This window comes from Culex pipiens, chromosome 3 (assembly GCF_016801865.2).
Source record: "Culex pipiens pallens isolate TS chromosome 3, TS_CPP_V2, whole genome shotgun sequence".
NCBI classification, from domain to species: Eukaryota; Metazoa; Arthropoda; class Insecta; order Diptera; family Culicidae; genus Culex; species Culex pipiens.
This window is the reverse complement of record NC_068939.1, coordinates 124,331,368-124,348,194: the sequence shown is the minus strand read 5'-3', so window position 1 is coordinate 124,348,194 and position 16,827 is coordinate 124,331,368. Positions and strand designations below refer to the sequence as shown.

The following is a 16,827-nucleotide window of genomic DNA, read 5'->3' as shown; positions in this document are numbered from 1 at the left end:
TAACAACCGCAGTGCCAACCTCCTGTGGCCGAATGGTTACGGGTTTCGCCTCATAAGCGGAAAGTCATGGGTTCTTCTCAGGGTGGCAGCCTAAGGTTTAAGTTCAGAGGTAGCAGCAACCGTATGAGTATAAAACGGTTGCTTCACGTGCTCTTCTAGCATGTGATCAATCTTGGGATATTCCTTTGCGCCTCTTCCCAAAATACTCTCCTCGTGCCTTCGCATGTAAATAATGCCCAGCCGATCGGTATTGCACTGCAGTCCAGTCGCATTGTCCAGATCAGATCAAAGGGAACACCGCAAGAGTAGCGCCGCAAAAAGACAATTGTCTTTACAAGACCCCGCGCGGCAAATAATAGCTGCTGGGAAGAGCTTGAAAAATGACACGAAAAAATTGTCACCGCGGTTCTAGCGATACATAGCGCACAAGACACAAGGAAAGGATTTTACAGCATCTGGATAGAACAGCACTTTTCCTCTCAATAGGAACTGTGTTATAGATCTGGAAATGCTTAATAACAGTAAAAATGGGTAACACGATACCATAGTCCTTGTAATCAGGATTCCGTGTCTTAATACTCAAACAGAAAAAAAAACAACCGCAGTGTAAAAATCAGCAAGTTGAACTGAAATTCTGCGTCGATTTGGCTGTCAATGTTGGCCTTCGAGGAGTGGACTGTACTTTCGCTGCAACCGGAGACGTTTCGGACAGGTACAAAAAATGCGACCGATCGATCCGACGTGCAAAACTCGACTTATGGTACGTTCGTTTGAACAGCCAGTGCGGCACTGAGTGCCGCACTCGTCGGTGCCAGTTTTGGTTCAATCGAACGTCATCTGTCAGTGTGCGTGGAACTCGCATGAAACTGAAAAAATATCGAGTGCGGCACTAGAGTTTCAGTTCCACGATGGCGGCGAAACTCGTGCGGAACTAGCGCGAGTTTCTTCAAAGAAACACTTTGACAGCTCTGAGTGCGGCACTCAGTGTGGAACTAGCCATCAAACGAACGTACCATTAGATTTTATTCTGTATGCATGCGTGTGTGAGTGTGTTAGTGTGTAGTGTGTACGTCAAACCCGTCAAACCGCACAGGGTGCGTCAAAACTGCAGGCTGGGGATGTTCAAGTGTGAACGACATACTCCCGGGCGTTGAAATACCGATTTCAATCACCTTCCTCCTCGTCCAACGCCGAAGACTCGCTCTCTTCGGGACCGCGCTCCAATAACCAAGACAGCCGGCCTCGGTATCACCCTCGGCAAGACACCATCATCGATCTCCGCATTATCGGCACGACGCTGCTCATCCACTCGGAGTCGACGTATCTGTCCTCACTGCTCTTCTGGTGGTGTTAGTTTCGATGATCTGCTCTCCGCAGCAGGACGTCACGCACACCAGTCATCGCTTCACGTGCTGCCTGCTGCGTCTCTCTGCTTCACCAACACATGCAACTGTGCCTTTCTCCCCTTTTCCTTCCGCTTTTTGCTCAGCACCTGCTTTCAATCGGGGCGGCGTCGATGGGGGGTGGCGACGACGACGGGGTTCACTTCTTCTGCTTCGAAAGCGGAACACCTCCGGGTTGATTCCTTCGCGATCACAACTTCCGGATCAGTTTCGACTAACTCCGGACAGTGCTACTCAATGCTTCCATGCAGCAATGCGTCTTTGTTCCGACCGCGGAACGCACACATTCACAAACCTTTTTCCGAGGCAAAGGGAAGCCAACAACAATTTGAAACTGTTGCTCAATTCACGAGACGGCACGGCGTCACACTCGCGGAGTCAACCGGACGAGTGCTCGATTTCCTTTTTGAGGTAAGGGCACCTACACCAACTGGACTCTCCAAGTTGATGCTCGTTCACTTGTTCCGCGACGACACAGCGTCACATTTGCGGACACGGCCACAAATGCTCGATTCTTTCGCAGCAACCGCTTTTACCCGAAAGCGCGTCACTACACCCGACCGACAGCAGCGATCGAATGCTCGTAAACTCTTTCCCTTTCCGAGGAGGGAAAGAGCTTCCGCCGAGATTCACTGGGTCTCGCGATCCGGTTCCGAAAGGACCATGTTGGCCTTCGTAGAGTGGACTGTACTTTTCTCGCGGCGACCGGAAGTTTCGGATAGGAGCAAAAAATGCGACCGCTCGATTCGACGTGCAAAACTCGACTCAGCTTTTATTCTGTATGCATGCGTGTGTGAGTGTGTTAGTGTGTAGTGCACGGTGTAGTGTGCACTGAAAATACGCCACACGTTTTATTCAAGTGCCCAAACACTTGAATGATTCAATAAAGCCACATCTTAGATCTAATTTATTTGTGTTTGAATTTCAATCCAATCCATTATCAAATTCATGTGTTTTAGCGATTGACTTTTTGGTATTTTTTGACACCTTATTTTCACTCGGGTGGCTCAAACTTTTCAAGTGTTTTGCTCATGAATTTGCCCCACTGTGCTGAACTGTTCAAAGCGATGAGAAAAACACTTGAAATCGATCTTGTTTTGATTTGAATTGCAGTTTCGTGACAGCTTCGTCAGACTTTGCTTCGTTTCTTCATTTGTGTTTTGGCGGTCCGCCGGTGTGTTCGTTTTTCGCAGGCCCGAATGACCGCGTGAGTTCGCTGCCGCCATGTTCCTGTCAAGTAAATTGCCTGTCCGGTTTGTAGCCGCAAAGACGAGCATCGCCACAAGGCTGTGTCCTCGGACTCAGGATCCGTATGGCCAAAGGAAGGGCTCGGTCTCCCGGACCCGGAAAGAGGCCAATTTTGGCGATAGAGGTGCTTTTCCGGAGATTTACCCACTTGGTGAGTGTGGAGAAAGATGTTTTAGTGGGGTTTTGTTTTGATTTTTGGATTTATTTTGTTTAATTTGCAGGAAGGATTCGATTGAGCTGCAGATGCCATACCAGGGAGCGTTTGATGGAATTAAGGAAAACACTCGCCGGGCGCTGGGGAATCGGTGTCGGTGAGGACAAGGAGCGGTGAGAATCAGGGGCAACCAGAAGATTCCCCGGGGCCTCCATCTCCGCAGCAAGCGGTGGTGGCTAACAACCTGACTAGGAGGACGATCCTGAAAGCCGGAAGAAGAGACAATTCAACAACGAAAAAAAATCAATTTTTGACAAGCAAAGTTGAAAATAAAAGCTGTCAAATTAATTTCATGACGCAACTTCTTCTCTTTTTTTAACAAACCGAAATCCACTTCTATTACATACAAACATGCATTGATTATAGAAGGAAAAATGATTTAAAAACAAAAGATATAATGTAGTTTTTCATGTGACACAACACATCAAATTCAAGTGTTGTGCTATTGAATTGACAGCATCCTTAGGTGCCCAAAATTCAAGTGTTTTGCGATTGATTTTTGAGTGCTCTGTACAGCAGGGCCAGATCATGTGTAGAACACTTCGTTGAGCTGTGTAAGTTTTGTTCAGTGTGTACGTCAAACCCGTCAAACCGCACAGGGTGCGTCAAAACTGCAGGCTGGGGATGTTCAAGTGTGAACGACAGTCAACTTGGTTTGTTTTGAATATTTTCCAAAAAGTCAGCTAAAAACTCAAGGCAACCTTTGAAAACAGCCAAAATTTTGTTCTGCAGTTGTCATGCGACCATTATATTGCGGTCGTATCACCGCGCATGAACTCTAATTATTTACGCCCGCAGTAATACCTACCTTTCTTTTGAAATTTTGACATTCTCGAGTTTTAAAGAATTGTCTTTGTAATATTCTCAGCACGATTTCCCCTTTTATAAGCCACTTCGGGCATTGAAATTTACCTACTGCTGTATTTTTTCAGTTTTATCTAAACCAGTGTTGTTACTTTTTAAATCGTCTAAAAAGCTTTGGTAATGTGAAACTATTAAAACTTTTTTTTTCAGTTGAAAACAAAACAATAATATTTTATCAAGGTTTGAAGACATGCTTTCTAACGAGCTTTCAAATCTAATCTAACCCTAAATTTGAAAACATGCTTTGCTCAAAAAATAATTGTCACACGGTATGCCGGGGTCGGTGGTGTAGTGGTAAGCGTGGTTGCCTCTTACCCCAGTTGACGTGGGATCGGTCCCAGTCGGCTCCGGTGGCATTTTTCGAGACGAGATTTGTCTGATCAAGCCTTCTGTCGGACGGGGAAGTAAAAGTTGGCCTCGGTCTAACCTAGAGGTTAGGTCGTTAGCTCAGTCCAGTTATCGTCTCTCTGGGTCAAAATCTGCCTCGGTAGAGTCGCTTGTCGGCAGTTTGACACACAATCCGAAGGTCGTCAGTTCGAATCCCTAGCTGGATGTGAGCTTAGGTATAAAAGGCGGTTTGGATTGCCTTCACCGTTTCGAGTAGGAATCTCTGTTCTGTTCTGTTGAGCGAACAATTTGATTTGATTAGATTTTGGATTTAATTTTAGGATCCGACTATAAAATCAAATCAAATCCGAGTTCAAAAACATCAGTTTAGCCACCCAGACCCAACTGTTATACACTCCCCAGCTGCGCGGCTAAAAATGCCACCCCCTCGGTAGAGTTGCCCTAATCGCTCTTCTCTTTTCCTTTTTCGCGTTTTATTCTTGTGGTGGGTTGAAGTTGAAGAACCCCCGTCGTCACATCCAAGAAAATCACACAATCAGGAACAGTCACGGAGAAAAATCGGATCGAATCGGTTCGTAGTCGCGGTCGCGGGTCGCAGTCTTGTCCCCAAAATCATCTCCGAAATCAGGTGCACGATGCACGACGACGACCAGTAGCACACAACATTCGAAAGCAGCATCAGCCCAGGGCAGTGAGTCACTTTTCGAGAAGAACACAAAAATTTTGTGAAGGAAAAAAAAATAGTTGAATTTCAAGAACCATGCAAAGCAAAAAACAGTAACCACGAAGAGAGAAAAAGAAAAACTCACGCTAAAATATTTTTGATTGTGTGTAAAAATATGCCGAAAGCTGGTCCCGGCGGTGGGGCTCCTAGAATCTGCTACAGCAGCAGCAGCAACTTCCTGTTACGGCGTTCGTGGGTTCTGGTTCTGGTGCTGGTGGGGTCATGTGCCCTCGGCGGTGTCGCAGGTTCCGTGATAGTGCCGCGGAACGGTAACAGCGATGGACAGCTTGGTTGGTTGGTCACGGCGGCGGCGGTGACGCAGGGGGAGTTGGTCCCGGGAGACCAGTTACGGGTTGTAAGGTGGGCGCGGAGCGCCGAAGATTGCTTCCAGAAGCAAGATGGAGAGGATGAAGATGTGGGAAGTGGCCGTATCCTGGCACGAAACGATACACACTTCCAAATGGTGCTGAAGCTTAATCAGCAGCAGCAGCAGCAATGGCCGTCCATTAACGAAGAGGGGTCAGGGGAGATGGTCGGAGGAGCGTGTGCTGGACGAGGGGGAGAAGACATTGATTTGTTTTTCTTGTCGATTTCGTCAGTCGCGCGAGCAAGCAAGGAGCTTCAACGAACGCAGCGTAGTACGGCGGCGGTAGGGGAGGGAGAGGCAGTCGTGGAGGCAGCTGTAGACAGTTCTACGCCGAACCTCGTAATATTTGGCCTTCGCGTGGAGCACGCCTCCAAAGAGCCGCGCGTCGATGAGGACGGCGTACCGGCCGTGCTGAGTCACGCACCCGTGACGGTCCGGCTGTTCGGCGAGGGTCTCACCGAATCCACCGTTGTCGTGTTCACTCAGGAGCACAACGTGTACGGCGGATCGTGCCTCGTCCCCGTTACCAACAAGTTCCGCGTGCTCAAAGGTTCCGTCAGCGAGTACAGCGCCCTCGTTCAGGTCGAACTGCCAACCCTGGTCGAGCCCCTCGGCCAGTACTTTTACGTCTGTGCCAAGTACGAAACCCACGACACTGGCGAACAACTCGCCAAATCCGTCGAACCCTTCACCCACCAGGGCTCCAAGGACTGGATGCGACTCTCCAGCTACGAACCCGTCCTCCCGCTCTGGGTCTCCCTCATCATCATCGGCACCTGCCTCATGTTCTCCGCGCTCTTCTCCGGCCTCAACCTGGGCCTGATGTCGCTCGACCGGACCGACCTCAAAATCCTCTGCAACACCGGCACCGAGCAGGAGAAGCAGTACGCCCGTGCCATCCAACCGGTGCGCGACCACGGAAACTTCCTCCTGTGCAGCATCCTGCTCGGGAACGTCCTCGTCAACTCGACCTTCACCATCCTGCTGGACAGTTTGACGTCCGGCCTCGTCGCCGTCATCTGCTCCACAATCGCGATCGTCATCTTTGGTGAAATTACCCCGCAGGTGAGTGTGTGTGTGCGAAGTTGATAACGTTGCATTGTCTTGCCGACTTCGCGTGCGCTGAAAGCTCGTAAAAACAGATAAATCAATCAATCAGTGTCGCAGGCTATTCAGCGCCGACTTTTGGTTTAGTTTGTCCAAGACAGAACCTCAACCTAAAAATTCGCCATTCGTGGTTGCCTCTCACCCAGTCGGCCTGGGTTCGATCCCAGACGGTCCCGGTGGCATTTTTCGAGACGAGATTTGTCTGATCACGCCTTCCGTCGGAAGGGAAGTAAATGTTGGCCCCGGACTAACCTAAAGGTTAGGTCGTTAGCTTTGTCCAGGTGTAGGAGTCGTCTTCCTGGGTCCTGTCTCGGTGGAGTCGCTGGTAGGCAGTTGGACTAACAATCCAAAGGTCGTCAGTTCGAATCCCGGGGTGGATGGAAGCTAAGGTGTAAAAAGAGGTTTGCAATTGCCTCAACAATCAAGCCTTCGAACACCTAGTTTCGAGTAGGAATCTCGCAATCGAGAACGCCAAGGCAATGCTGTAGAGCGAATAATTTGATTTTTTTTTTTAGTTCAATTTTAAAATTGAAGCAAATTCCATCCAATTTATCGATGCTCCCTAAACATACCGTATCAAATAATGCATCGATTAAAGGCTAGTACGGAGCTCGGAAGGAACGACTCTCCCTTGACCCCAGAAAAAAAAATGACATTTTTGAAAACATTGGCAAAGTCACATAAAACAAGTCACACTTCTAACCTAAGAATTTTCTTAAATTTTAAGAGTTCTTTTTCCAATGCTTTCGAAGCCCGTCTAGAAGCGGGGTTGGGTTGTAGAGGGTTAAAAATCGGCCATTATTTTCGTGTACCATTATTTTTGAATAGTCCTCATAAATAACTCGAACTTTGCCCAAGACACCAAATCGATAAGAATTTTTTTTCAAAAGATACAGATTTTCGAATATCTACGTACCATTTTTGAGAGGACAGAAGGGTGACAATAAAAAAAATCGACTGCAGGGATACCCTCTGATTCGATTCCATAGGCAAAAATAAGTAGGGGCAGGGGGGCAGAATGGACCAGGGGGGCAGAATGGGCCACCCTTGGTTTTGGGCTTTAGAATGGATTTAGACCAATTGTAAGGCAAGGGTCTTATAAAGGACGTCAAATAACTTCACCATACCGAAAACGACGTTTGAATTCATTGTATTTATCGAATTATGAGCAAAAATGTAAATTTATTGACAAAACTACGCAAATGTTGTTTATTTCGAGGTTTTTAAATAAGCTTTCTGAAAAGTTGGATTGTTTGAAAAAGTTTGCTCAATGCTTATAACGTTACTAGATGTTACTACCAAGGTATACAAACAACAACGGAACCTTAAAATCATTTAGAGACTTGGTGGTGGAAGTGTTAAATTAAAATCCACTTGGGGGCAGAATGGACCACCCTTATCCTGCCTTATAAAAACAATCAAAAGTTATGAAATTTGGATTAAATGGATTATTTCACTCCTGGTAGCTTCACAAATCACGTTTAATGCAAAATTAGTTGATTTTTTAGTTGTTTTGATGATTATTTGTAAAAATAGTGTCCTTTTTCAACATATTAACACTATCTTCAAAAAATTTTTTTTGATAAGTGACTATTTTTATTAAAGTGGTCTAACTTCATGGAAACTATGCTAGAAAGGTACCTTAAGTCATTTCTTATCTCCCTTCAACGTTGTATTAGACAAAATGGCTTGTTTTCTAAGGTGGCCCATTCTGCCCCGCAGGGTGGCCCATTCTGCCCCGCACCCTGGAAAAGTAGTCGAAAAAACTTTTTTTTTAAAGTGGCTAAAAACAGTTTTAAGCTAAAAAATTTCATCAACCAAGTATATAACATTGAAGGAAACATCCCAAAGCATAAGCCTACTACACTGAATTCATAAGTTTTCATGTTTTTCTATGGTTTTTGGCGCATTTTACTTAGGCGGGCCATTCTGCCCCCCCTCCCCCTATCTGTGCCAATTTTGAGTCAAATCGGTTAAGGCGTTAAGGTTAAGGGGTCGCTTTTTATCGTTGAAGTTTATGTGAGGAAAATCGCTAAAATGTATGCAGAAAAACGTCGCTTCGGGATTTTGGCAGCAGATGATGGCGCAGTTATCACCCAGTGTGAAATTCTTGTAGGAAAATAATGAATTAATTAATTTTACAATTTCATAATCCTACAATTTCACAATTTTTCAGTTTTACAATTTCGCAGTTTTACAATTTTACAATAAATTTTACAATTCTCGCTTACTTTTTCAGGTTCAGGTCTTATGTACATAGGAAACCCATGGCGCATTGGTTGTTTTGAAAAAGTGATCTAAAATTTTACAATTTTTACTATTTTTACAATTTTTACAATTGTGCAGTTTTACAATTTAACAATTTGGTAATTTTACAATTTTCAATTTTACAAATTTAAAACTTTACAGTTTTAACAATTTTACAATATAACAATTTTAAAATTTTACAATTTTACAATTTTACAATTTACAATTTTACAATTTTACAATTTTACAATTTTTACAATTTTACAATTTTACAATTTTACAATTTTACAATTTTACAATTTTACAATTTTACAATTTTACAATTTTACAATTTTACAATTTTACAATTTTACAATTTTACAATTTTACAATTTTACAATTTTACAATTTTACAATTTTACAATTTTACAATTTTAAAATTTTACAATTTTACAATTTTACAATTTTTACAATTTTACAATTTTACAATTTTACAATTTTACAATTTTAAAATTTTACAATTTTACAATTTTACAATTTTTACAATTTTACAATTTTACAATTTTACAATTTTACAATTTTACAATTTTACAATTTTACAATTTTACAATTTTACAATTTTACAATTTTTGCAATTTTACAATTTTACAATTTTACAATTTTACAATTTTACAATTTTACAATTTTACAATTTTACAATTTTACAATTTTACAATTTTACAATTTTACAATTTTACAATTTTACAATTTTACAATTTTACAATTTTACAATTTTACAATTTTACAATTTTACAATTTTACAATTTTACAATTTTACAATTTTACAATTTTACAATTTTACAATTTTACAATTTTACAATTTTACAATTTTACAATTTTACAATTTTACAATTTACAATTTTACAATTTTACAATTTTACAATTTTACAATTTTACAATTTTACAATTTTACAATTTTACAATTTTACAATTTTACAATTTTACAATTTTACAATTTTACAATTTTACAATTTTACAATTTTACAATTTTACAATTTTACAATTTTACAATTTTACAATTTTACAATTTTACAATTTTACAATTTTACAATTTTACAATTTTACAATTTTACATTTTTACAATTTTACAATTTTACAATTTTACAATTTTGCAATTTTACAATTTTTACAATTTTACAATTTTACAATTTTACAATTTTACAATTTTACAATTTTACAATTTTACAATTTTACAATTTTACAATTTTACAATTTTACAATTTTACAATTTTACAATTTTACAATTTTACAATTTTACAATTTTACAATTTTACAATTTTACAATTTTACAATTTTACAATTTTACAATTTTACAATTTTACAGTTTTACAATTTTTCAATTTTACAATTTTACAATTTTACAATTTTACAATTTTACAATTTTACAATTTTACAATCTTACAATTTTACAATCTTACAATTTTACAATTTTACAATTTAACAATTTTACAATTTTGCAATTTTACAATTTTACAATTTTACAATTTTGCAATTTTACAATTTTACAATTTTACAATTCTTCAATTTTGCAATTTTACAGTTTTACAATTTTACAATTTTACAATTTTGCAATTCTTCAATTTTGCAATTTTACAATTTTACAATTTTACAATTTTACAATTTTACAATTTTACAATTATACAATTTTACAATTTTACATTTTTACAATTTTACAATTTTACAATTATGCAATTTTACAATTTTTACAATTTTACAATTTTACAATTTTACAATTTTACAATTTTACAATTTTACAATTTTACAATTTTACAATTTTACAATTTTACAATTTTACAATTTTACAATTTTACAATTTTACAATTTTACAATTTTACAATTTTACAATTTTACAATTTTACAATTTTACAATTTTACAATCTTACAATTTTACAATTTTACAATTTTACAATTTTACAATTTTACAATTTTACAATTTTACAATTTTACAATTTAACAATTTTACAATTTTACAATTTTACAATTTTACAATTTTACAATTTTACAATTTTAAAATCTTAAAATTTTACAATTTTACAATTTTACAATTTTACAATTTTACAATTTTACAATTTTACAATTTTACAATTTTACAATTTTACAATTTTACAATTTTACAATTTTACAATTTTACAATTTTACAATTTTACAATTTTAAAATCTTAAAATTTTACAATTTTACAATTTTACAATTTTACAATTTTACAATCTTACAATTTTACAATTTTACAATCTTACAATTTTACAATTTTACAATTTTACAATTTTACAATTTTACAATTTTACAATTTTACAATTTTACAATTTTACAATTTTACAATTTTACAATTTTACAATTTTACAATTTTACAATTTTACAATTTTACAATTTTACAATTTTACAATTTTACAATTTTACAATTTTACAATTTTACAATTTTACAATTTTACAATTTTACAATTTTACAATTTTACAATTTTACAATTTTACAATTTTACAATTTTACAATTTTACAATTTTACAATTTTAAAATTTTACAATTTTACAATTTTACAATTTTACAATTTTACAATTTTACAATTTTACAATTTTGCAATTTTACAATTTTACAATTTTACAATTTTACAATTTTACAATTTTACAATTTTACAATTTTACAATTTTACAATTTTACAATTTTACAATTTTACAATTTTACAATTTTACAATTTTACAATTTTACAATTTTACAATTTTACAATTTTACAATTTTACAATTTTGCAATTTTACAATTTTACAATTTTACAATTTTGCAATTTAACAATTTTACAATTTTACAATTCTTCAATTTTGCAATTTTACAGTTTTACAATTTTACAATTTTGCAATTCTTCAATTTTGCAATTTTACAGTTTTACAATTTTGCAATTTTACAATTTTACAATTTTACAATTTTACAATTTTACAATTTTACAATTTTACAATTTTACAATTTTACAATTTTACAATTTTACAATTTTACAATTTTACAATTTTACAATTTTACAATTTTACAATTTTACAATTTTACAATTTTACAATTTTAAAATCTTAAAATTTTACAATTTTACAATTTTACAATTTTACAATTTTACAATTTTACAATTTTACAATTTTACAATTTTACAATTTTACAATTTTACAATTTTACAATTTTACAATTTTGCAATTCTTTAATTTTGCAATTTTGCAATTTTACAATTTTGCAATTTTACAATTTTACAATTTTACAATTTTACAATTTTACAATTTTACAATTTTGCAATTTCACAATTTTACAATTTTACAATTTTGCAATTCTTTAATTTTGCAATTTTAAAGTTTTACAATTTTGCAATTTTACAATTTTACAATTTTACAATTTATACAATTTTGCAATTTTACAATTTTGCAATTTTGCAATTTTGCAATTTTAAAATTTTACAATTTTGCAATTTTACAATTTTACAATTTCACAATTTTACAATTTTCCAAATTTACAATTTTACAATTTTTGCAATTTTACAATTTTATAATTTTACAATTTCACAATTTTAAAATTTTGCAATGTTCAATTTTACAATTTTTGCAATTTTACAATTTTACAATTTTACAAATTTACAAATTTGCAATTTTACAAATTTAGATTTAACATTTTTTTTTAGAAATTCAAAAATTTTACAATTTTACAATTTTTAAATTTTTTAATTTTTAAATTTAACAATTTTTAAATTTTACATTTTTTTAATTTTACAGTGTTACAATTTTACAAGTTCGCAATTTAACAATTTTACAGATTCACAATTTTACAATCATACAATTTTAAAATTTTTACAAATTAACAATTTTCCAAATTGACAATTTTACACGTAATTTTAAAATTTTGCAATATTACAATTTTACAATTTTTGCAATTTTACAATTCTACAATTTTACATTTTTGCAATTTTGCAATATTACAATTTTACAAATTTAGAGTTTTACAATTCTACAATTTTACAATTTTATAATTTTAAAATATATGATTTTTTAATTTTCTTTCGTTTTCTTTTCTTTCTACTAACATTACTAAATCAAGTTCCAATCAAGTTCAAACGATTCCAAGAATTCAGTTTCAAACGATTTGTTTTCTAACTAAATGAAAGATAAACCAAAACAAATACATGTTGCAATTGAAATTTATCAAAGTACTTCCTTCATAAAATAAAGCATAGCAATTTTGTTTTCATACATTTATTACAGAAATAAAATACATTTCATTTATAATAAAAAATCTTCAGGCTGCAAGAAATCTCACATCTCCAAACAAGGGCCTCTCCGTCAGGATCGTCCAGTCCAGTCCAGAAATTCGGCATCTGAAATGACAAAACGATACATTTGTAATTATTTGTAATACATTATTTGTTATCGATTTCAAAACATACTTTACAAATCCATCCAATATTCATCGCAATTAATCATATCATCGTCATCATCGTTATATAATCGTCATCATCGTCATCATCATCAGTAACTGAAAAACGCTCCTAACAAGAAACAGCTCATGAAACGAGAAAAAACATTAAACAATTCAAACAAAAACAAGCAAACAAATAACCGCGCAACACATTGAACCACCAAATAAATGGCGCAACCACATCGAAAATTTTGAATAGCGCAATCGCAGCAACCAGGGCAAAGAATTTGAACCAAAATTTTGACAGGAGTAACACCAAAAATATGTTATTTGTTTTGAATTTAGAATGGGAAGTTCCGGAACAGATTCTGAGGAATCGTTCACCGGAATCGAATACTGTTTTGGGATAGAGGATTCCAAAACGGTATACTCGTGAACCTGTGCCAAATCTGAAAAACGGACATTTTTTTTAGAATTTAGGACTACCTTTAAATTTGGTTGTTCCGGAACTTCCTCCAAACTAATTTTGCGAACGTAACGTTCTGGCGGTTCCAAGATGGAAGCCGCCGCAGTTGGTTCGGAACGTTCTTCTATGTCGATTACCGTAGATTCCTCAACCGGATCCACCGGTCCTTCGGAATTAACCAAAGAATCGTCGTTTAAATTTTGCTCCGTGACCGGTGGATCCGGTATCGGAACTACGGTAATCTCATCGATTTGGCCCTCGATTCCCCCTGAAATGGTCGAAATAATCAAAGAATTTTGATCTACGGGCGGTTCCGGAATCGGAACCGCCGTAGCATTGTCCAAAGAGTCATTTAATTGAATTTCAATTACCACTGGGGCTTCCGTAACCGGATCCGCCGGTTCATCGGAATGGTCCAAACCAGAGTCAGTTAAATTTTGTTCCGAAACCGGCGGATCCGGTTCCGGAATTCCCCCCGCCGAGTCAGTTCCCCCGTCAACCCGTCCGCCACCCGCAACCCGGTCAACGTCAGCTTCGTCCGTACGCGGAGTGGCCAACTCCACGGCCGTACCGGCCTCTTCCGCGGCCGCAGCGGCCTTCCGCCGGCGAGACATCTTGGCGCCCATTTCTCCGTCTACCTGAAATTGGAAAGAGAGAGATATTAGTAAGAGCGTCCACACACTACAACGTCCCAAGCGGGTATGGCTGAACAGGGGGTCTGCACTTGACCTACACACCTTTCAGCCTGTTATTTTCTCGTAACTATGGCTTCCATGGTTACGCGAGTCCCTGGTGATCGCGGTGATCGTTGGTTGGGCGGGGGTGGCTTGCTATGATGGGTAGAAAAATTTCCCGCAAGTGTCAAAACTTTGTTGTGATCAAATTTTCTTTTTTGCTTCCGCAGGCCATCTGCTCCCGGCACGGGTTGGCCGTCGGTGCCAAGACCATCATGATCACGAAGGCGGTGATGCTGATAACGTTCCCGCTATCTTATCCGACGTCCAAAGTGCTGGACGTGCTGCTCGGCGAGGAGATTGGCAACTTCTACAACCGCGAGCGGCTGAAGGAGCTCGTGAAAGTCACGACCGACATCAACGATCTGGACAAGGACGAGGTGAACGTTATCTCGGGCGTGCTGGAGCTTCGCAAGAAGACGGTGGAGGACGTGATGACGCGCATCGAGGACGCGTTCATGTTGGATTTGGACGCGGTGCTGGATTTCGAGACGATTACGGAGATTATGAAGAGTGGCTTCTCGCGGATTCCGGTGTACGAGAACGAGCGGAACAACATCGTGACGTTGCTGTACATTAAGGATTTGGCGTTTGTCGATCCGGACGATAACACGCAGCTGAAGACGCTGTGTGAGTTCTACCAGAATTCGTGCCATTTCGTGTTCGAGGACGTGACGCTCGATGTGATGTTTAAGCAGTTTAAGGAAGGCCACAAGGGCCACATGGCGTTCGTGCACCGGGTGAACAACGAAGGCGAGGGCGATCCGTTCTACGAGACGATCGGGCTGGTCACGCTGGAGGACGTGATCGAGGAGCTGATCCAGGCGGAGATTATGGACGAGACGGACGTGTTTACCGACAATCGTAGAAAGGTGCGTCGCGATCGTAACAAGCGCCAGGACTTTGCCGTGTTTTCCCAGGGTCGTGGCGACCCGAACTCGCAGCGTTTGCGCATTTCTCCCCAGCTGACGCTGGCCACCTTCCAGTATTTGAGCACCACCGTGGAGGCATTTAAGTCGGACTCGGTGTCCGAGACGATTCTGCGCCGGCTGCTCAACCAGGACATTGTGCACCACGTGAAGCACAAGGGCAAGGATCGGAACGACCCGTCGATGTTCATCATCACGCGTGGCAAGCCGGTGGACTATTTCGTACTTATCCTCGAGGGACGCGTCGAGGTCACCGTCGGCAAGGAGAACCTCATGTTCGACAGCGGTCCGTTCAGCTACTTTGGCACGCAAGCCCTCGTCCAGAACATCTGCATCGACGTCCCGGTGGACTCCCCGCAGCAGATCATGGGCTCGCTGCAGTCGCTCAACATGGACGCCATGCTGCGGCACACGTTCATCCCGGATTACACCGTGAAGGCCGTCACCGAGATGGTCTACATCCAGATCAAGCGCAACCTGTACCTGGCGGCCAAACGTGCCACGCTGATGGAACGCTCCCAGCGTCTCGGGACCGACAACTCCGGCCTGGAACCGATCGACGACGAGGTGGAAAAACTGCTTCACTCGCTGGACGACGAGGACGATCGCAGCGTGGGCGCCGACACCGCCAACCTGCAAACCCCCAAGGCCAGCAAACCCACGAGCAACGCGCCCTCGCCCACGTTGGCCATGCTCGGGTCCACAGATCACCACAACGGTCCGCTCGTCGTCGGCCACGGGTCCGCGCCACCTGCCACCACCAGCACGCGCAGCAACAGCCTGGCCCCGCAGCGTACCTTCGACGACTCGGACAAACCGTTGCTTACCCGGTCCAAATCCTAGATTTGTACCTTGTCGTTTGTACTTCACACACACCCTTAAAGTTGAACCAAGAATAATGTTTGTAGTCGTAGTCGTAGTCAAAGAGAAAACACTATTATTATTGTCAAATGATCAAATCAAAGCTATTATTACCGTTTAAGAAACAAGTTATAATCGTTTTTTATTACTATTATTTTTTCCTATTAAGAAAAACAAAAAAACAAACGATACAAAAAAAGAAACCCCGTAGCACGTAAGGAAAAAAACACAAAAAAATCTATTTCTCCCTCTTGTTGCGAATTGATCCCCCTTTTTCTCAAAAAAAAAAAATAAGCAGCGTGTTCAGAGAGCATTATAACAAAACGTCCTCGAAAAAGAAAATTTTTACTAACAAAATAAAATTAAAAAACAGACGTAGTGAGCAGTTTAGCGGAAAAATGTTATGGTTCCTTTAAATTTATAATCAAAAAACAAAAAAAAAATGCACTTGCAATCGAACAGGACGAAAAGGGAGGAAAATGGTAGAAACACACACACATCCACACAAACACGTAACCTTTGCATTTCACGATAACAAGAAAAAAAAAAGAATCCAAACCAAAACGACACTGATATCATAATTATCATTTAATCCAGAGAGAGAGAGGAGTTCAAGGAATGGAGGCAGAAATAAAGAAAAAGATGAAATAATGAAGATATATTTGTTCAAAGCACGCGTTCGTTTTGATGCGAGACCGTTTTGAAGACTTTCGATACGCGGCAGCGGTGAGTTGATAACGAGTGATTGTTGCACCTGTCCTTCTGTTTTTATCAACTTTGATTCACTTTGCTTATGGAAAAAAACAGTTAATGGATGTGGTTGGGAACCCGTACATAGATAAGAGTCTCGTGCCACCGTGGAGTCTTTTTTTGCTGACCGATCAAAAGCTTAAGCTCCGAGCGGAAACCGGTTGCGGCAAACGAAG

The 16,827-nt window shown here is 38.7% G+C and overlaps 1 protein-coding gene across 1 annotated transcript; it reads left to right on the top strand.

Annotated features, from left to right (window-relative positions):
- The first annotated feature begins 4,566 nt into the window (after window positions 1-4,566).
- On the top strand, window positions 4,567-16,088 carry LOC120412931 (unextended protein). The gene is made up of 2 exons (XM_039573563.2): window positions 4,567-6,233; window positions 14,282-16,088. The coding sequence occupies exons 1-2, from the start codon at window positions 4,917-4,919 to the stop codon at window positions 15,881-15,883; spliced, it is 2,919 nt and encodes a 972-aa protein (XP_039429497.1). The 5' UTR covers window positions 4,567-4,916; the 3' UTR covers window positions 15,884-16,088.
- Window positions 16,089-16,827: the final 739 nt, after the last annotated feature.